This window comes from Gigantopelta aegis, chromosome 8, assembly GCF_016097555.1.
Source record: "Gigantopelta aegis isolate Gae_Host chromosome 8, Gae_host_genome, whole genome shotgun sequence".
Taxonomy (NCBI): Eukaryota; Metazoa; Mollusca; class Gastropoda; order Neomphalida; family Peltospiridae; genus Gigantopelta; species Gigantopelta aegis.
The window spans coordinates 80418063-80441394 of record NC_054706.1 but is presented as its reverse complement, the minus strand read 5'-3'; the positions used below and the strand labels follow the sequence as shown (position 1 = coordinate 80441394).

The 23332-nt window shown below is 37.4% G+C and overlaps 2 protein-coding genes across 2 annotated transcripts; both read left to right on the top strand.

Annotated features, from left to right (window-relative positions):
• The first annotated feature begins 205 nt into the window (after nucleotides 1-205).
• LOC121379705 lies at nucleotides 206-1967 on the top strand. The gene has a single exon (XM_041508356.1). It carries the CDS (start codon nucleotides 285-287, stop codon nucleotides 882-884), a length of 600 nt encoding a protein of 199 aa, XP_041364290.1. The 5' UTR covers nucleotides 206-284; the 3' UTR covers nucleotides 885-1967.
• A 9797-nt stretch (nucleotides 1968-11764) lies between these two features.
• On the top strand, nucleotides 11765-22907 carry LOC121379128. Its single transcript, XM_041507608.1, has 4 exons — nucleotides 11765-11862; nucleotides 16197-16286; nucleotides 19615-19654; nucleotides 20542-22907. Exons 1-4 carry the CDS (start codon nucleotides 11849-11851, stop codon nucleotides 20878-20880), a joined length of 483 nt encoding a protein of 160 aa, XP_041363542.1. The 5' UTR covers nucleotides 11765-11848; the 3' UTR covers nucleotides 20881-22907.
• Nucleotides 22908-23332: the final 425 nt, after the last annotated feature.

Below are 23332 nucleotides of genomic sequence, written 5' to 3'. Positions count from 1 at the left end.
TCAACTGACTGTCTATTTATTTTAGGTATAGAGATAGAGTTTACTATGAACTCTGTGTGTGTGTGTGTGTGTGTGTGTGTGTGTGTGTGTGTGTGTGTGTGTGTGTGTGTGTGTTTATTATAGGTGTAGAATTTACTGTGAAGTGTCTATGTGCTTATTGTAGTATACACTGTGTGTTTATTCTAGGTGTAGAGTTTACCTAGGACGAAGCATCCAAGAGCAAACGATGTGTTGGTAATTTTGCACAGATTTGTGAAGAACAGCGTCAAGTGAACTATGGTAAGATGAAGTCTGACAAATGGACGAAACATTCGTACCTACGAGCGGACAGTCGGATCGTGGAGGTCGGGGGGTACACGGGGGTCGACGCAGGCAGGTACATTAATTTGGCAAACTCTTACTTCACAGTGCTAGAACCAGTACCAGAATACTTTAATGTACTGAAAAAGAAATTTTCATCAAATCCTAAAGTAACTATCTATAACTTTGGATTAGGAAAAGAAAACAGAAATCTCACGTTTGACCGTATTGCTGGAGATGCGACTTCCTTGTTTATGAATAACCCAAACTCCCAAACGAAAGATGCGAAAAAAGAAACGGTGATCATACGAGATGCCAAAGAGTTCTTTAATAGTTTGGGAGTACAACAAAAGCCACTTGATCTGTTGACGATAAACTGCGAGGGTTGTGAGTATGAACTGCTGGAGTTAATCATTGCTGAGGAACTGGCTCAGTACTTCAAACACATCCAGTTCCAGTTCCACGTGGACCTTCCAGGAATAGTGCAGCAGGAATGTCGGTACTGTCAGATCATGAATCTGCTCAATCGAACACACTCGCCCATGTTCCAGTTCTCCTACACGTGGCAGGCATGGCAGCTGTAGTAATCGTCGAGGTTGAAATTCTGGAAGCCGAGTTGATCATGCATTGTTTTAAAGACTGGACGCTGGATTGATCTCACACCGGTGGGGTACTGGACGCTGGATTGATCTCACACCGGTGGAAGTACTGGACGCTGGATTTATCACACACCTGGTGGGGTACTGGACACTGGATTGATGGTGAACCGATTTGGAGTAATGGAAACTGGTTTGATGACGCACTGTTTTGAGTACTGGAAACTGGGTTCATCACGCATTATAAGGGGTACTGGAAACTGGGTTAATGACGCACTGTTATGAGTACTGGAAACTGGGTTCATCACACATTATAAGGGGTACTGGAAACTGGGTTAATGACGCACTGTTATGAGTATTGAAAACTGGGTTGATCACGCATTATAAGGGGTACTGGAAACTGGGTTAATGACGCACTGTTATGAGTATTGGAAACTGGGTTGATCACGCACTAATTTTAGTATTGGAAACTGGGTTGATTCAACTTTTGAAGATGTTATTTTGTTGTAATTATTACACGATTTATTTGTTTATTCGTTTATTTATATCATTACTATTATTATTAGATACATCACCCATTTATTTGTAAACAAGTGGATGTTGGTTTTCGCTGGTTGACCGATTGTTCTATTGGATATCTAAGGTGAATTTCCTTTTTACAATGTGTGGAATTGATATTTGAATTTTGCACGTTGCATTTATAAATATGACATTTGAAAAACAAATAATTAAAATTTGAAATACTGCGTCTGTTGTTACATATTTGGAAGGCCAAGAATCACAAATTCTTCAGAGCGACTTATTCGTATGAATACTCTTCCAAAATATTCGCGACATAGTTTCAATTGCCCAAAATATACATTTACTCATTTCCAATCTTTATTTTATACAGAAAGGTATTGGTTATAATATTAATATTCATCTTCGAATCATCTGAGTTTAGTGCAGTATTTATTAGTAACACTTGTATTTGTATATTTTGAAGAACTTCATGTTTGAGTAATATGTGCTAAGACTGTAACTGTTTATATGTATGTATGTATATAAAGAAGCGAAAATAAATGTTAAAATGACGGTTTTGTTTTAGTAATAACTTTCAAATTAGTACAATAGTTCATCAGAGGAAATCCGCTACATTTTTCAGTTAGTAGCAAGTGATCATTTATCTGCACTTTTTAACAGACACCACTGCACATGCCATGATCTTTGATATACTAGTGGTGTGGCACTGGATGGGTCGAGAAATAGCCCAATGGACCCGCCGAACACACTGATATTCAGCCCCATACGCCCACTGAGATCCAGCCTCTATACGCCCACTGAGATCCAGTACCTATACGCTCATTGAGATCCAGCACCTATACACCCATTGAGATCCAGTACCTATACGCTCATTGAGATCCAGCCCCTATACGATCATTGGGATCCAGCCCCTATACGCTCATTGAGATCCAGGCACTATATGCCCATTGAAACCCAGCCCCTATACGTCCATTGAGATCCAGGCACTATACGCCCACTGAGATCCAGCCACCAATATGCCCATTGAGATCCTACCCCAATATGCCCATTGTGATCCAGCCCCCAATCCCCCAATACGCCCATTGAAATCCAGCCCCCAATACGCCCATTGAGATCCCACCCCCAATATGTCCATTGTGATCCAGCCCCCAATACGCCCATTGAAATCCAGCCCCCAATACGCACATTGAGATCCCACCCAAATATGTCCATTGTGATCCAGTTCCCAATATGTCCATTCAGATGCAGCCCCCAATACGCCCATTGAGATCCAGCCTCCAATATGCCCATTGAGATCCAGTCCCTATATGCCCATTGAGATCCAGTCCCTATATGCCCATTGAGATCCAGTCCCTATATGCCCATTGAGATCCCACCCCCAATATGTCCATTGTGATCCAGTCCCTATATGCCCATTGAGATCCAGCCTCCAATATGTCCATTGTGATCCAGTCCCTATATGCCCATTGAGATCCCACCCCCAATATGTCCATTGTGATCCAGTCCCTATATGCCCATTGAGATCCCACCCCCAATATGTCCATTGTGATCCAGTCCCTATATGCCCATTGAGATCCCACCCCTATAGCACTTCTACAAGTATGATCGTGTAGTTTATGATACAATGGTCAACCATCTTTGTCTGTTGGTGTCAAATAATAGTTTATGATAAAATGGTCAACCATCTTTGTCTGTTGGTGTCAAATAATAGTTTATGATAAAATGGTCAACCATCTTTGTCTGTTGGTGTCAAATAATAGTTTATGATAAAATGGTCAACCATCTTTGTCTGTTGGTGTCAAATAATAGTTTATGATAAAATGGTCAACCATCTTTGTCTGTTGGTGTCAAATAATAGTTTATGATACAATGGTCAACCATCTTTGTCTGTTGGTGTGAAATAATAGTTTATGATACAATGGTCAACCATCTTTGTCTGTTGGTGTCAAATAATAGTTTATGATACAATGTTCAACCATCTTTGTCTGTTGGTGTGAAATAATAGTTTATGATACAATGGTCAATCATCTTTGTCTGTTGGTGTCAAATAATAGTTTATGATACAATGGTCAACCATCTTTGTCTGTTGGTGTCAAATAATAGTTTATGATACAATGGTCAACCATCTTTGTCTGTTGGTGTCAAATAATAGTTTATGATACAATGGTCAACCATCTTTGTCTGTTGGTGTCAAATAATAGTTTATGATACAATGGTCAACCATCTTTGTCTGTTGGTGTGAAATAATAGTTTATGATACAATGGTCAATCATCTTTGTCTGTTGGTGTCAAATAATAGTTTATGATACAATGGTCAACCATCTTTGTCTGTTGGTGTGAAATAATAGTTTATGATACAATGGTCAACCATCTTTGTCTGTTGGTGTCAAATAATAGTTTATGATACAATGGTCAACCATCTTTGTCTGTTGGTGTGAAATAATAGTTTATGATACAATGGTCAACCATGTTTGTCTGTTGGTGTGAAATAATAGTTGATTTTCTGGATTGATGCAACCATGTCTCTTAGAAAAAGTACACCCTCGATGGTAGTAAATTTGACCACCTCGGCTGTACATTTTCTATCCTCTATGACCACGTATGATGGAGTTTTTTAAATCCACTTGGGCCCCGTCCCGTTAGTGATAATATCGCGTCTTGGAACAGGACTCGGATCAACGTCTGGGTGTCCTACAAATTCCGTTTGCACCACCAATTATTTTAGTACGGGTGAAGGTTGTGTAAAAAAAAAGAGAAGAAAAAAGCATCCCATAGGTCACAGAACTGCTTTGAATTCGAATGACGTTACTATTCGAGTAATGGGGGGGGGGGGGGGGAGTATGCAAAATATCAAGTTTAAAATATTGTTTTTGTTAATTGCATATGACATGTCCAAAAATAGGGAGAATGGGTCATATGTGTGTGGAAAGTTCCGATTCCTTTCATAATTGCTGTGGTTCAGGGACTTCATCTTTTTGTTATATCTCTGCTTGGATGTTCTCCCAGACAGGCCTCAGTAGATGTTTGATTCAGAGCCAGATTTCTCATTACATTCTCATACTAAAAGTACTAATCAAAGTTATACCCAGGTGATTTTCCAGTCTTATATATTAGTTATGAAAATCCTTGGAATAAAAACCACAAAAATGTGTCAGTATTATTATGACCTGTTACGGTATTCAAACAACCGGTACAAAACATGGCAATAAATGACCTGTTATAGATAGAAATGTGAGATTTATTTACAATTTTACTGCAAACTTATGTAATTTGAAACAGACTATAACACCCAGGTTGATATTGATTACACCTGACAGGTGAAATCACAAATACTAAGTGTAAGAATGCATAGCAGTCCAGCATATTAAATCAAATAACTAAAATAATTATATAAATTTGCTAATAACAAAATTACTGATGTTGTATCCATAAGCAGTAATTTAAAAAAATCTTAATCTAACAAAGCAGTTTATTAAACTTCATTGTATTGAAAATGACAGGTGTATTATTTCTGGTATCAATATGGTACGTGGACCTGCAGTCTTAGTTATAGTTAGTAAACTTGTGAAAGTTGTTTATTCCTTTTTCCATCTGGAGAATAAGCGAGGGAAATTGCTTATAACTTTAAATAAGCTTAGTACTTGTGATTTCACCTGTCAAGTATAATCAATATCAACCTGGGTGTTACAGTTCGTTTCAAATTACATACGTTTTGCAGTAAAATTGTAAATACATCTCATATTTCTATCTATAACAGGTCATTTATTGTCGTTTTTTGGACCGGTTTTTTGAATACCGTAACAGGTCATGATAATACTGACACATTAATATATAAGACTGGAAAATCACCTGGGTATAATTTTGATTAGTACTTTTAGTGAGCTTGTTCCACACTTTCCGTCAGTGGATATTCTTATTTGTTTCTACAGTTAACGACAGAATACTATTTAGAAACTGTGTTCGCTCGTTAGATATGTTTTTAAACAACTCGTTTAAGACAAACGGTATCTAACGGACACGAATGTAGTATTGGTTTTTTTTTAGAAAACAGTTTTAAAATTTATTTAAACGCCTTTTCAAACTAAAGCCTGTCATGGTCATGGCCATATGGTTTAACGTGCACCTTCAAAGCAAGCTATTGTGGTGCACGCCAGTCGTGGGCGCAAGTTCTAGCGTGAGCAAGCCCTTGCGTCCAAGACAGGAAAGGGGTGGGGGAAGGGGAAGGGGAAGGCGTGACTGTCGCTTATGACTTTAGAACTAAAGGAGCACTGAAGACCGGTTGTTACGGCCGAGATAAACGAGGCGAAAGAGGAAGTGGTAAATTTTGAAAAGTTCTCAGAAGGAGAATTAAGATGAAAAGTTGAAGTAATTTTGTTTGCGGTATGTCCGAAAACATTCTGGTGATTGAATGGTTCGGCCAAAAGTTAAATATTTGTCGGATTTGTTTTAATTTAAGCCTAAACGTACCGACTCTATACGAACCTAGGGGTAGCCCTGAAAAGGGTTGGGGGTGGGGGGGGGGGGGGGGGGGGTTCACGCGTCAGAGTTAATGCAGTGGTGCAGCTCACGGTTGTGTAGACCTGCTGACGACGTCATAGTAACGCCGTGGAAACACCCTGCACATCCTTACATGGATCTCGTTGTATGAAGTGTCCTCTCTTGTAGAGGCCGTCGTGTTGCATCGTCAGCATGGTGTACGCCCCCCAGTAAGTGACTCCATGGTGTTGATGTGGAAACTACCACGTCGGTCATCATACTGGTGCGGAAATACCCCCCTGGACGGCTCGTTCGGCGGTAGCTCTAGTGTTGTGCTGTAGACGACCAGGGGTTTCTTCTTATTCTACCGGCTTCGGTGGCGTCGTGGCAGGCCATCGGTCTACAGGCTGGTAGGTACTGGGTTCGGATCCCAGTCGAGGCATGGGATTTTTAATCCAGATACCGACTCCAAACCCTGAGTGAGTGCTCCGCAAGGCTCAATGGGTAGGTGTAAACCACTTGCACCGACCAGTGATCCATAACTGGTTCAACAAAGGCCATGGTTTGTGCTATCCTGCCTGTGGGAAGCGCAAATAAAAGATCCCTTGCTGCTAATCGGAAGAGTAGCCCATGTAGTGGCGACAGCGGGTTTCCTCTCAAAATCTGTGTGGTCCTTAACCATATGTCTGACGCCATATAACCGTAAATAAAATGTGTTGAGTGCGTCGTTAAATGAAACATTTCTTCTTTTTTTTCTTATTCTGGTTCACCCAGTGTTCGACCGCTACTGCCGCCTTGTCTTCCGTCGCGGCTGGTCGGTTTGCCGACACTCTGGGTGGTGCGGCCTCCTGTTCGGTCCCTTCTATCGCCATAATATTGGCCCTTAAAAGGGCCGGCGGCTGGGGGTGTCGAACCGTAGACCGAGGTGGTTCTGGTCTGGCTGGCACATCAACCTCAATAGTGTGAGGCGAGGCCGGTCAGCGTGGCGGGGAGGATGGCTGTGACTTCCAAGGGACTGACACCGGTGGAGTAAACACCGGCTTGCTCCCCCCCCCCCCCCCCTCGCCCGTGCCGCTCCTGTCGCTCTCTTCCTTCGTTGTCTCCGCTTCCTTTTGACCGCTTTATAGGTTGGTTCCCTCCCCGAACCCCCGACCCTCCACTGTGCCGCTCCTGTTGCTCTCTTAATTATACTCTTCCAAAATATTGGTGACATAGTTTCATTTGCCCAAAATATACATTTATTCATTTCCAATCTTTATTTTATACAGAAAGGTATTGGTTATAATATTAATTTTCATCTTGGAATCATCTGAGTTTAGTGCAGTATTTATTAGTAACACTTGTATTTGTATATTTTGAAGAACTTAATGTTTGAGTACAATGTGCTAAGACTGTAACTGTTTTTATGTTTGTTTTAGTAATAAGTACCATAGATCGTCAGAGGAAATCCGCTACATTCTTCAGTTAGCAATGGGTCATTTATCCAGTCAGGGTAGCACATACCATGGTCTTTGATATACCAGTCGTATGGGACTGGATGGGTCGAGAAATAGCCCAAATGATCCACCGAAGGGGTTCGATCCAACAATATATGGAAATCCCACCCCTATACGCCCATTACGATGCCACCCCTATACGCCCATTAAGATGCCAACCCTATACACCCAATGAGATCCATCCCCTATACGCATTGAGATCCAGCTCCTTTACGCATTGAGATCCAGACCCCAATATGCCCATTGTGATCCAGCCATCTATACGCCCATTGTGATACAGCCCCTATTTGTCCACTGGGATCCAGCCCCTGTACATCCACTGGGATCCAGCCCCTGTACATCCACTGGGATCCAGCCAAAGTACGCCCACTGGGATACAGCCACTGTACGCCCACAGGGATCCAGCCCCTGTACGCCCACTGGGATCCAGCCCCTGTACGCCCACTGGGATCCAGCCACTATACGTCCACTGAGTATTTGAGGATATTTTTGTGTTCATATTCAATACAATACAAGCACGTAGCATCCCGTGCACACACTTCCAATGAATCAATCAAATGTTTTAAAGTGTACGTTCAGAACAAGCTGAAGTAGCGCACGTCTGGCTTGAAAAAAAAAGGTTTTGTTTAACGACACTACTAGAGCACATTGATTTATTAATCATCGGCTATTGGATGTCAAACATTTGGTAATTTTGACATATAGTCTTAGAGAGGAAACCTGCTAAATTTTTCCGTTAGTAGCAAGGGATCTTTCATATGCACCATGCCACAGACAGGATAGCACATACCACGGCCTTTGATATAACAGTCGTGGTGCACTGGCTGGAACCAGAAATAGCCTACCGACGGGCATCGAGCGAGCACTTTATCAATTGGGCTACATCCCGCGCCAGGTCTGCCTTGGGTAGCGATTCTGACTTGTGCCAGCCCAAGACAGGAGGAAGCGCACACTTCGGTCGTATGAGCTGTTTATCTAGGACAGAGGGTAGTGATTAGTTGTAATAAGTCTTACACAGCGTCGGACTAGGTTAGTGTACAGGACTTTTAGCAAGGGAGGGGTATCTAGACTGTGGCGACCGACGTTTGTAGGGTGGTCGAGTCGTGCTTTTCCGAAAAATGTATTGAGAAAAAAATAAAATCTGCTTGAACAGGGAGGAATTTCGACCTCCAGAGTCCCTCTCCCTGCACACACGCCTGCGGATATTAATATATAATTGAATATCGAGTTGCTGTCATCTTCAAATGCGTGTTTGAACACCAATAATTACTCCATGCACAATTTCTATGTCAGAATATATTGTGAAAAATGCATCAATATCGAGAAGGCTACGTCACAGGTAGTTTTAGGGAGTACTCTGTCTTGACAAAATCATTACATATATATATAAATCAACATTGGTTGACCATGATTGTTTTCAGTTAGCCACCATTAGGACAGAACACCGCCTCAGTCTGCTGTTATGTTATGCATGTGACAGTATACCAAGTTTACAGTTCTCCGTACTAATAGTCTGAGCTCCAGAGGAACAAAACACAAGTTAACTCTACACCACTCGACTTCCTTAATGTGTGAATATTTTAGGACACATAATATACCATTGCTGATTACAAACAAGGACGCTGCATCGCATTTTTACACTGAGATGGTAAGGGGAGCTTGGGAGAGTTGGGCCACTTTTTACATTTTAACATATTGCGCTCTGTATTCATGGCCGCCAATTACTTCATGCAGTTGTGACACCTCAGTTGGTAACTTTTCGTGGTCCAGCTTTTGGTAGCGGAATAATATCAGCAAGAGATACATAAGTGTAACTTGGCCGTGCCTGGCAAGTTGTTGTCCCTGTGGAACTTGTAATAGGCTTTAGATACATAAGTGTAACTTGGCCGTGCCTGGCAAGTTGTTGTCCCTGTGGAACTTGTAATAGGCTTTAGATACATAAGTGTAACTTGGCCGTGCCTGGCAAGTTGTTGTCCCTGTGGAACTTGTAATTGGCTTTAGATACATAAGTGTAACTTGGCCGTGCCTGGCAAGTTGTTGTTCCTGTGGAACTTGTAATAGGCTTTAGATACATAAGTGTAACTTGGCCGTGCCTGGCAAGTTGTTGTTCCTGTGGAACTTGTAATAGGCTTTAGAGAAAGGATTATTAACTAAATGTAAATGATGGAACAGTTGGGACACCATGCGGGGAGGGTTGCGCCATGGCTGCAGAAACGAAATGTATATGTTTAGCATCACCTAAAATTCATTTTCAAAACAACTCCTACGTTATAACGGTAAACCAAAACGTTTTCTAAACAAAACCATCTACATATACAATTGCATGATATGGGCAACAGTAGTTCATAATGCCAACCGTGCTTTAGCAAATGGGTATATGCACGTAAATCACAAGTGATTAACGTTTCTATTTTTATCATTTCCATGTTTTATCTCTGTATAATTGATATATACATGTTCTTTATCTTTGCATTTTTTCGACCAAGACAATTTATGTCACAATCTATGCAATAGTGCGACGCCGACATTTATCAACATAACATGGCAATTACTAGTATACTAGTACGATCGACTATCAGCAAATGAACTTAGTAGCCATAATTATATTCACAGGATTTCAATGAAACGTACTTTAGTTTGAAAATGATACACCGAACGGTAATCCTAAAAAAAAAAAAAACACTAAACAACAACACCTAAACAAACAAAACAAAATAAACAAATAAAACAAACAAAAACAACTAAACAAGTTCCATAGGTGTATGGGCACCCAATTTTGTAATCCTATATTTTGAATTAGGTAGAACACCTTTGTACATAAGTAGGAACATCCGTATTGTTAAATATTAGATAAATTTGTTGAATACAGATAACTGTATTTTGAAAGAGTGTTATACCACCATATATGACGAGTGCATAAGAAAACCACATTCTGTTAACTGGGTTATTCAAATACGAGACCTCCTTCTCACTAATGGTTTTGGTCACATATGGTATAATCAAAATGTAAAAAATTGCAATACATTTATATCACTATTCAAACAGAGAATGACTGATCAGTTTATCCAATCTATGTATGCTGTATTCAACAATTCTCCAAAATGTCTGTTATACAAATTCGTTCTTAATAATTATTGCTTACAACCTTACCTTCAGAAACCTATTACCCTGAAATACAAACATATTGTATATTATTGCTATGCCTGTATTTCCCATTTACTATAGAATTTTATCGATTTTAACCCGATGCTACATACTATTCCCCGCAGTGTACACATTATATTATTTTATATATGTATGTATGCCTACAAAATGTATATTTTTTGGCAAAAGTTAAAATGTCTTTATACAGGTGGAAAAAAAATATCAGGACGCTTCCTCATTTCGTTGTTAAAGAAAACGAATCCAGGACAAAACCCCACTCAGACAAACCCATACTTGACCAAAAAAAAACAACTTAACAAAACACCACTTGACAAAAAAAAAAACTTTGACAAAACACCACTTGACAAAAAAAAACACTTGACAAAACCCCATTTGACAAAACCCCACTCGGGCAAAACCCCACTCGGACAAAACACCACAAGACAAAACCCCACAAGACAAAAGCCCACTAATTAATGAAAATTCGGGGGGGGGGGGGGGGGGGGGGGGGGGGGGGGCACTGAAATATTTCTAAGTGTACTTCAAAGGAATGTTTTTTAATAGACAGTTTGGTTGTGTTTATTTCTAAGAATCCTCTAATGACACATTGCTAAGGTATGTTCATTGGTAGATGGTTTCCCTTAATTGCTAGTTACATCACAATTGATCTGCAAATAAAATAAGAATTCGGCACACAAAAAAACACTCTACAATATTTCTAATTGCACTTCAAAGGAATGGTTTTAACTGACATTTTGGTTGTGTTGATTGCTAATGAATCCACTAATGACACACTGCAAATGTATGATCAGTAGTAGATGGCTTCCCTTAATTGCTAGTTGCATCACAATCTGCATGTAAAGGCACCAGAAAACTGGAATAGTAATTACAATAAACAATACACCTACAACATGGAGATCATTACTAACCACAAGGGTGGTTTGAAGCTAATACACGAGGTTTACATGTTCACCAGGAAGTATGCCAAGAAGACCTTGAGATTGGAGTGCTCTAACCGCACGACTTTCATCTGTAAGAGTGGCGTGACGACTGATGCTCAGGTACATAAAATGTTAAACCTGAACACATCTCAGTTTAAATCTCTAGTCAAAACGTGTTTTATGCTGTAGAAAGTAAAAGTAAATTTTTATATAGAAATAAACTGATAATGTCACTTTAAAGTGAATGGTCAGAGTGATTTCTCACAACAGAATTAGAATTATCTCCCCTTATATTGTCAGCTTCATAGTTGTTCGTCCATCGATGAAAATATGCAGTGTTATGTGAGCGAATTCGTCAATAGTGTTATTGAAGATGGCAGCAATTGGGTATGAATTACAAGACGGTGTTACCCACTTTTGTTTTTCCCAACCGATCATAATGTTTAGTCAGACTCGGGAACTGTTCCAATGTTCCAAACTATTTAGCAGCCCAACCCATCATCCCATGATTAATATGATATGGCAGATGAAAATAAATATCATTTAGTAATCAATAGTCGCGTACATAAGGACAAACAGTAAAGTAATGATGTGTGACCAAACACAATCAAAATAAATATTATTTATTATTATACACACAAATTATATTTTGTAGCCCACATAATAATTAGCCTATTATAATATTAATAATTATCTTATTATTTCAAAAGAGTTAAAATGATTAATATTACCTGAAAATTGCATCAACAAAAATTATTTTCTGCTCAAGCTGCCTCTAGCTAGGTACCCTTGACATACAAGCTATAGATACGGAAGTATACTGGGGTCTCAAGGTATCGTGGTACTTAATGATAGTGCAGAAATAAAATAATATACCTACATACATCACGGTAAATATACTTTTGTTGGATTTTACCTCATATGTCCATGTTCTACACGTCATATAGGTATTTGCATATAAATCCTATTTGTAAATAAATATTACTGGCGGAAGTGTGCCCTACCGTTGCAGAGTTTTTCGACGTGCTTCTCATGATATCACGGAAACTCGAAAACATGGGATACAATTCACCTGAATGGTTAAATATGTGGTTTTTATTCACAAATTTACAGTAAAATTGAAGAGACAAAATTTTGAAGACAAAAAAGATCCTAAAATTCGGTTGAAACCTTTCATTTGTTCAATTCAGCTACATGTCTAGAATTTCCCTAAGAAGAACAGTTTATTTCTGTGTAAAACAGAGAGTGCATTTAAAAACTCATCTGTGCCATACATACATGTTAACTCTTACGGATCACCCATAAAATTTACAGATTTTTTAGCATTTGACAGTCTTACGGGCGTAAGACAAATTCCTTACGGGGTAACACGCATTTTCAGGGTTTTTTTTTTTTTTCATTATTATTGTTTTTACATGACTCGTTATCATCTAAGTAAGCCATCCTTCATGATCCTTCGTGATTTTCGTTGTCCTTTCGTGAATCGGGAAACGGCCATTTTGTCGTATTTATTTTGGACGAGAGGTGCCACCTAGTGGATACATGTGCACTAATCAAAATTGTACTTGTTAATAATAATAGTGTCGATTTTCATTTTCATGTTGCCTTGAATTTAAAATCATCAGTCCCCGTCCTTTTGCAGCTCGCTTATGGATTTCTTATGTATTTTTGTCCAGAGTCTTACAGGTGTTGATCAGTAAAGGTTGGCATCTATGGTGCCTTATCACTCGAACGTATGATCAAAATATCCGGGCTGACATGTGTCCACTTAAGACAATAAGTTATATTCTGCTCATTTTACAAAAGTACAACAGCCTCTCGCATATTCTGATTGTCGAGATTAAGTGTAATGACATTTTCAGTTTTTAAAAAATATATTTTGGACCCTTAAATTTCCCGATATATTTCTACTTGGGTTGCATTTATAAAAATAGTAAACACGTCACCATACGTAGTCTCATTTTGATTGTCAACGACCAGACAATAGTCTTGTATCACAAGCAATAACATTTTAAATTTGCATTGCCAGGTACTGGAGATTTTTAGTATTAGTAATTCTGTGATGAATCGGTAAAACATTTATAATTTTTAAAGCAATTTGAAATTATTTCAAATTTCTTCATAGAAATGACAGAGTACCATCGGTGAATGTGTTTATTTAATTAAATTTGCTGTCAGGCGGATTTGCACATGCTAAATTACGAAAAATGCGAATACTGCGATACTGTGGAACCCGCAATACTGTGAGAAACGGGTATACTCGGTGTGCGATTTTGAGGAGAGTCCGGGAGCCCGAGGTTCGTAAAAATCATATACGACTATTTGATTTGGCTAGCATACGAGCCCGCATGGCTCGTAAACATTATTTGTAAAAAGTACATTTATTTTCTTGAAATGACATGGTCAGCATTATAAAAATCTACAGAAACCATAGTCTCAAAACCATTTATAACAAAATTGTTAAAATATTATAAATGGTTTTGAGACTATTTACAGATTGGAATTATTTATGGATTATCCTTATTTGTACATCAGTGATTTGAGCTATTAATAACAAGAATAAAACATATGTATAGAAAAACAGTTTCACAACTGGTATTAAATATAGACTACTAATTCAGATTCCTGTTGTTCGTTTCTCTTATATGAAAACCCAAGTTGTTATAATACTCATAAGACATGCTGCAACTACCCCCAAAGACTCAGATGATCATTAACTAGGCCATGTGACGTCACGCTGTTTACGTGAATTCCTTAAAATTACCAATATCGGGTCCACTTGACTCGGAGAAATTCAGGGCTAGCCTTGGGCAAGCAAAACCATTCGCCAAATTATCTTTAAATATGCAAACTCCACAGTTATTTTTCAACTAAATATCAATTAAATGGTTTCGCCAAATCAAAATTAAATTTGCCAATTGTTCCTGAATTTCACAATTGGCGAATTTGGTGAGTGGCAGAGCTAGCCCTGAAATTCACTTAAAATGGAGGAAGATGAATTAATATTCGATGTGTGTCACATGACTTCACACGTGCCAGGTCAACAAGGACAAATCAATGTCACATGACTTTGCACGTGCCAGGTCAACAAGGACAAATCAGTGTCACATGACTTCGCACATGCCAGATCAATAAGAACAAATCAGTGTCACATGACTTCACACGTGCCAGGTCAACAAGGACAAATTTCATTTTTATTATTTTTATCTCCCCCTCCCTCCCCATTGTTAGATTTTGTTTAATTATTAAATTCAATCTGCAAAAGATATGCAATAATTTTGTGCCTCTACTGTAGTGAATAGTAGACATAATCCATTTATAACCATTGTAAATAATTTTGAGTGTATAAATTGTATTAATTAAGAATCAGTTTATTAGAAAATTTATATTTTATAAACTATTCACTGGTACGCACATAATGCCTATCTGTATTGACATCTTACCGTTAACAATGGGTGTTGGTAAAATACAGACCGGACCAGAACTTTTGACAAACTGAATTTTTCATTAAACAAAATATTTAACAAAGTGTTCGTCAACTGTGCATAATTAAGAAACATATGTTTTATCATGTAGTGGCTTTAAAAAATAATAATTATGAACCGTTTTTACCAAATGCATGTGCCTGAACACAGTTAGAAACTATCACCCTTTCCTGGTTACTGTATGGTGTTAAACTTTTGTGTACTAGAATGGATTCGCATTACATCCATGTCGTTACCTGATTGGAATATATTTTATTTTGTGCAATGTAACTGAAAAATATAGAATATTCTTTTCTTAACTTGTATCGTATTGGTGTTTTTATCATTAGCTGAACATAGTTTGGGAAGTTGATGGTAAACATCGGCTATTGATTTCTTATAAATAATCCACTGAGATGATGGTTTATAGTAAAAAGGACATAACTCTTGAGAACTATACCAGATGACAGAACAATGGAAGTGCCTAAAATGTGATTAAAACAATAGTTTACAGTGTCGTAATTTGACTGACAATGACGTATTCCTGACTAGCGAGTGTGTTATGTGAAAGTTGTAATTTGACTGCCGGTGACTTACTCCTGACTAGCGAGTGTCTTATGTGAAAATCGTAATTTGACTGACAATGACGTACTCCTGACTAGTGAGTGTGTTATGTGAAAATCGTAATTTGACTGACAATGACGTACTCCTGACTAGCGAGTGTGTTATATGAATGTTTAATAGCTCTTATAGCATGTACATAATATATGATGACGAATGTGCAAGAAATTGTGCAGGGTGGTTTGTACTATAACAGGCAAAGTTGTTTGTGGGGTTGGGGGGGGGGGGGTGGGTCAGTTATTAGGGTTTCTGCCATAGGGTAAAATGGGTAAGGCGCCATACCCAAATTTTTGGAAGACTTGTTTTTTTTGTTGGACAAAATTGATTACACTTATCATTACTGTATGATTTTCGTAACCCTAACCCTGAACTTTACCCATTTTTCTTCAGGGGGAGGCCTCTCATATACCCTCTGTTGACTGGTTGCATTCAATTCCATTGTGCCATACCCAAAAATTTCTTTCTGGCAGAAACACTGGTTATGCTTCCCTGGAAAATTATATATTGAAAAAAGAGAAAATTCACTTGGAGTAGGAGGCATTTCAACACACAGACATGAGCCTGCAACTCATCTCAATCTCTGAAGGCAACTCGCTAATCCCCCAAATTATTAAATCACGTTTGATTATTTTTCAGAATGGGCCAGAAACGATCGCGAAGTGACCTTGAAGAAGACTGTGATGATTGTCTCCCGATATCTAAGAGGATTAACAGACTACATATAAAGTATGACAGATCTAGTAACACTAGTGATTTCCCTAGAAATTAGGCAAGGCATGGTAGACACTTTTGGGGCATTTTCACCATTTTCAGAGCACTTGTGTTTCATTAAAAATACACAAAAAATAATTGAAATAAACATTAATGTAATTTATGTGCTTGCTTTAATAATGAATGGCAAAAGATATAAAGGCATATTTTATTAATTAATAATACCTTTTTGGGTGTTTTATAAAGGCAATTTTAGAATTAATTACTGAAAAAGGCTTGTTTAATCTCAGGGCAGCATGGCGCTGATTAAGGCAAGATGATGCTAGACTATTGAGGCATAAGAGAAGCTAGGGAAAACACCATAACACACCTGGAGATTTTTAAGGCATAACAAAACGAAAGTTATTCAGTGAACCATTACAACTCGAACTCAAACTGTTACAAATCAAACTCAAACAGTTACAACACAAACTCCCTGTTACAACTCAAACTCAAACCATTACAACTCAAACTCAAACCATTGCAACTCAAACTCAAAATGTTACAACTCAAACTCAAAACATTACACCTCAAATCAAACCATTACAACTCAAACTTTTATAACTCAAACTGTTACCACTCAAACTCAAACTGTTACAACTTGAACTATTAATTCCAAGCTTCAGGATTATCTGAACTTTATGTATTCCAAAAATTTTCTAGATAGATTTGTGGGCATATGATCAGGGGTTGAACAAATATTTTAAAAGTCACTCAAGTGTGATGTATGTATTCTGATTTCTTACTTGCCCAAAATATTTGTCTACTTGCCCATGGAAAAAGGTTTGCTTTTTTAAGTGAATCGATGAATAATACTGGTATAATATGTCATATGTATTAATATGTAATCATTATAATAATACAGTGTTACATTGTACCAGCTTAATATATATGTATTATATTATATTCTGTTTATCTGTATCTTGCAAAAACTCTTAAAACAAGCTGTGGAATATACAAATTAATGTAGCAATAAACTGATATAGCCTCTATTAGAAACATACTTATTTGCCCTTGATTTGCATAGCGCTAAATGGCCCCAATCAGCCACTAAATTACTTCTGGCGTGTTCACGCTCCAGTCGCTTGCAACAAAGGCCCTTTGTTACTACTGAATTGTGGAGTAGTCATCGACTTGTTCTTTTATTTTTTGACGTTCATAAAGTTTTATATTACTATTATTGTTTGTCAGATTGTGTGCAATCTCCTTTTACAGAAACGAAAATGTACAATATGTTTTGTGCTCAACAGAAATACTTACAAACACATCTTAGGGAGATCAAGAAAAAGGGTCTCATTGATGACTGACTCGTTAAAACGTCATCTTAATAAAGTTTTGATATTTGTAATTAATATGCACATGTTTGTGTATATATCACTGTGTACGAATGGAAGTGTACATTAATTTTGACTAAATGACTAGCTGCGATTTTCTGTATCGCTAGCTGCATTATTAACTACGACCTATGCAGTAGATGATGCATTATTGGAGAAAATATGCAAACAAATCCAAACCGTGAGTCCAGTGTCATTGTCAGACACGGTGTAACGGACACAATTTCATGTGTAATTTAATAGTTACGATTGACTATCTTTCTGCAATTATTAATATTATGCACAACCATTAAGCATTCCATTGTAGACTATATACAGGGCTTCTAGATTATGGTAGCCCCACTCCCATGGCTAGTGAATTTCAGTGTTGGGCTAGTAAATAACTACTATTGCATTGCCCGATGGCTAGGTGAAATAAAGAGGTTAAATGCTGCAGTTAAGTCTATTTTGTAAATATTGTTATCCTACCCCCACCACCACCACCCAATGTTAGTTTTTTTAAGCTGTATCTCCCTCTTTAGGTTACATATTATCTGATTAGTACTATTAATTAGTAAAATTGTATTAACTTAAAGTAAAGTATGGCTAGTGAATCTTTAATTGTGGCTAGTAAATTTTTAAAATCCCTGATCCCATGGCTAGTGGATTTTATAAAAATTCTAGAAGCCCTGCTATATATATACATGTGTGTGTGTGTATATATGTATGTATATATATATATATATATATATACACACACACATATATATATATATATATATATATATATATATATATATATATATATATATATATATATATATATATATATATATATATATATATACACACACCAACTATCAGTATTAGAGAGCAATCAACATAAATACACATCACGCAGTCCAGTGTCATTGTCAGGCAATGTGAAATGGACACAATTTTACACATATATATATTCGATGCACTAATCACAAGCCTTTACCATAGTTTGACACCCAATAGCCGATTTTTCGTGCTGGGGTGTTGTTAAATATTCATTCATTCATTCATTAATCACCACCAAACAATATCTATCTAGTCAAAAAGCACCATGATAACCAACATTTTGCTCACATAGTTGCCAGGATGGATCCTTGAAATAGTCTGTAACATAGGAACATGTTATTGATTTGAGAAATGTCCATTTTCATAGAACGATGAATAAGGCTTGTCAAGGCTTGTCCAGCCAGTCTGTCTTCTCACATGGTGTTTTGTAAATAGGTTTTGACATGCCGTAGTCAAAAGAACCCCCCCCCCCCCACCCCAAATAATACAAATGTGATTAATGTTTGTCACTGTTATGACACTATATCACTTTTCTTGATCAAGGTAGCAGCAGCGATGGTTTATACACAAACACACACAATGTCACACATGTATGTATATATGTATGTGCGTGTGCATGTGCTAACCCCCCACCCCCACCCCCACCCCCACCCCCTCTTGCCACCTTCCTACCCCACTGGTATATGTACATAGATAAAACCTTTTTTTAAATATGCGTGTCAGTCTGGTTTATGGTTGTGTACTGGTGTGTGGGCTTGTTTTGTAGGCTATTGTTTATTTGGGGGCAGATTTGTTGTTGTTACTGGGGTTTTCTTTGGGGGGGGGGGGGGGGGGGGTAAATTGTTGAGGGGTTTTTATTTTTTAAAATTAGGTTTTTTGTTTTGCCTGCCACTTACGCTTATAATCATGTATACAACAATGTCTTCATTTTAACATGTTGGGCATCTACCTACCTTAAATAATTGGCATGCAAGACTAACATACTAGTAAATATGTTTCCACAGATATTTTGATGTACGCTAAACAAAACATAATAACAAAACATCATATGCCTGTGAATGATGTAGTGATAAAACCAGTACAATACATCTCACTCTATTTCCAGTGTGCTCTAGTGGTGTCGTTAAACAAAATAAACTTTAAGTCTGAACTCTCTCTGATTTCAGGCCCACTAGACTAAGTGAAGATGATGATCCTGCGAAACAGGTAAGTGTATTTGTAAGTTTGCCTCGTGCTGCACTATAAAATACTTGGGATCACTCACAGACATAGTTCAAGTAGTTGTAGCTTACCTGAGCCAAAGGCTTAAGTGACCTATTGCAATCATTACACATTTTTTACTTCTCCCAAACTATTTGACCATTTCCAACCAAATTTTGTGGGAAGCGTCCTTTGGCATGTGGCAAAACAAATTTATGAATTTAGTCAATCTGCCCCCAAAAGGGGAAAATTAAGCCAGTTAAAAAATTATTTAATATACTTCCAGAAATGCTCTAACTGAATAGTCTTCATGTATGTAAAGGTCAATAGATGGTTTAACTAATTTGTTAATGCCATTAATTTTGGGTCCACCATTTGACCTTGGAGAGGGGATGAAGTTTATAATAGTTATAACAATATATGCATTTGAACTGTTCTCCATCCGTCAGAATTACCAAATATTTGACATCCAATAGCTGATTATTAATTAATGTGCTCTAGTGGTATCATCAAACAAAACTAATTTATGACCCAGTCAGGACCAGTAACAGTTCAACTGCTTGTGGCCCACAGCTCCGGGACGCACATGTAGCATTGCTTGAGGGGGAAGTATGTAGAAGTGTTGATATAAAGTGCTCCTACTGGCAGCAGCTAGTGGGAATTTCACTATTAGCTCAGTTGGTAGAACACTGGACTCACACGAGAGTCCGTGGTTCGAATCCCCTCAGTGGAGGTTGATTTTTCTGTTTCACTAGCAAGAGAGGTGTTATCAGGCAGTGTCATAATAACACTTTGAATTATCATGATAGGGTTATCCGGTCATAAGAAGCAGGGTTGCGTAATAATTATTGTTATTGTATTATGTATATTATTTTTTATATTGCTGTGTGCAGGCTCCGTGTGGTGAGTGCAGCACTCAGACCCGTGAATGTCTGTCAGGCGAAACATACTGGCCGGTCAACAACATCCAGACACAACAGAGTCCAATAGACATGCTCACCTACAGGCAGGTGGATGGCAGTGGCTCGCAGCATATGGAAAACAACAACAACATTCCCGTGTGCAGTTCGGAGGTGCCAGGGCAGGTAGCGAGCGACGGAATGGACGATGTAATGGTGTATGACCCTGAACTGGATGAGTCTGAAAACCCATTCTACTTCCACTCGAACCACCTGCTGTTCAACGCCCACGTGTCCAGGACTACCAGGACTAAGTCCTTCCCTGACAGCTAGCACGGAGCAGTCCCTGGATGAGTCGTCGGTGATAGTAGTTCCGTTCAAGTGATATTATTGAGCTTGTTTGTGATAATGTCTTCAGAGATGCAATCCCTACAGTTGATGGTTAAAACAAGAATTGTGTTGTTTACTGATTTTCTGACTGTGTCAATGGTTCATAACTTTTATTCTGCCTGATGGTACACTAAAACATAGATTAAAGGGACTATATTGAGTTTGTAGCCATTTTATAAAGTTTTCAGGGGAAAATTTTTTGATTACAATACATTATTAAAATTAAAATTTACTTACATTTTTTTCCATAAAATATGAATATCTCTATTTTCAGTGCATTGTTTGGGTATCATAATGTTTTCTAGTATCACAATATTGAGTTTTGTCTCAAATAATTTATGAATTTATTTACATGTATGAATTAAAAAAAATTGGCAACAGCCAAATGAAATTTCAAATAATTTGACCAGATGTCATTCCAAATGTGTTTATCCATATAATGCTTTATATTAAAACATGTAATGTTAAGACTGTTTTAAAACCAGGAAGAAGCAGGATGTGTGTTTAATGTATTCGGAGGAACAGCGGAAATCTCTCTAGGAGTAGGACTCAAAACTCATGCAGGGCTGACACTGGAACACATTTTGGTTTAGCCAATTTATAGATAAGTAGAAAATGTAATTAATGTAATGACACTTTTATGAGCCAAAGAGTAAATGTTGTATCCACTTTGTATACATATGACTAATTTGGCAGTGTACAGGGTGAGCCCTGATTGGGATATAGTCCCTTTAACAGGAACACCAAGTAGTAATATAAACAGTCAATAAAAGTTACTTGAGAAAGGCAATGACATGTCACAAACAGTGTCACATGATACATGTCAGACTGATGGAGCTGCAGGTTAGTGGTCTTGGAAATTGTGTAAAGTCATCAAATATATACTTGAGTCGTGGAAAGTTATTGACAGTGAAACTGATTAATAACTACATTCCGTATATAACTGATGAGCAGTTTGCATCAACACATTGTGATTTTATTTGATTCTGTTAATGGCATGGGTTTCCCCAGACACATATAGTGTTACACCGTGTAGTAACCTGCGACATGTTAAGTATATAGGTAATTGTTTTTGCATCGTATTCACAATGCCAAGGCAAACCTTCATCATATAAAAGAATAACATATCTACCATAGTATTCAGAATTATATATATATATTGGTTGTCATAGGAACTAATTTATTAAGCAATCTCTGCTGTCTTCTTTGTCTCCGATTTAATAGAAGCTACTGGTAGTTTTTGTGGACAGTGTAAAATACAGCATTTCAAGTGATATTACATTTTAATGTTCTACTTCTTCAATTTTTTAAATGTAATAAAAACCAAAAGAAAACATAAAACTAGTGATGGAACTAGGGAAATACACTAATTGCTTGGTTGTCGGTAATAATACAAAAATATAATTAAAATATTTACTTCCTGATAAAACTACAAAAAGACTATTTACAACAAACTATGTATCATTATAATATATTTTAAAACTGTAACAATATAATTATGGTTATTTATGCAAACAGATGGGAAAAAAAACAACATGAAAAGTAATAAAAGTAGCAATTGTGTAATTAAAGATTTGTAATATATATATTTTTTTAAAATAAAGTTTAGTATTATGGTACATATAGGCGCGACATGTATACAATATTATGTTAGTTAGTTTTGCTTGACATAGCGGCTATTAGCCATTTGCATAAAATTGTTCATGTTTTATTTATGAGATTGTTTTCACCATTCAGCATCATTACAGGAAAGCTTTTTACTGTGTTGTTAATTTGACATAGTGATAGTTTCTCATTTCATTGGTCCATGTTTGTACAAGACATATATACACAAAGTATACTGTGGTGAAATGCTTTTTTCTTAATGTTTTTACTTCTATCAGTGTTTTGATGTTATAAATACTAGTCAACTTTTTATTAGTGTTTATTTTAGAAAAAGTTGGTATTAAAAATAAAGAAATTTCAATGATTTTTCTTCTCACTTTTCCTTTTTGCATTTACATTAGTTTGACATCCAATAGCCGATGTTTTTATACACCCATCTATGATGGGTCGTATTATGGTATGGCATTGTCCGTATGTCCGTCCATACGACCGTCTGTTAACTTTTTCCTGTCTGGACCATATCTTGCATACAGGACTATCAAACCTCACATGTAGGAACAGCTTGGGATGGCGGTGTACTATTACTAGGTCACTATGACCTACTTTTCACAGTCTATAGCACATAACAGTAAATCCATGTCCAGATCATATTGCATACAGATGCATACAGGACCATTAAACCACATGTAGAAACAACTTGGGATGGTGGTTGGTCCAAAACAAACTGTTCATCCATCCCATTGCAAAATCTTTTACATAATTAGTCTTGAATCATACCTGTAACATTCAT

Bases quoted from the DNA above. Each gene is read 5' to 3' on its own strand.
- LOC121379128 (XM_041507608.1), top strand. The intron at 16,287-19,614 runs GTATGACAGATC...CTCTGATTTCAG, and splicing joins ATTAACAGACTACATATAAA to GCCCACTAGACTAAGTGAAG. The intron at 19,655-20,541 runs GTAAGTGTATTT...TGCTGTGTGCAG, and splicing joins ATGATGATCCTGCGAAACAG to GCTCCGTGTGGTGAGTGCAG.
- LOC121379705 (XM_041508356.1), top strand. From the start codon at position 285: ATGAAGTCTGACAAATGGACGAAACATTCGTACCTACGAGCGGACAGT.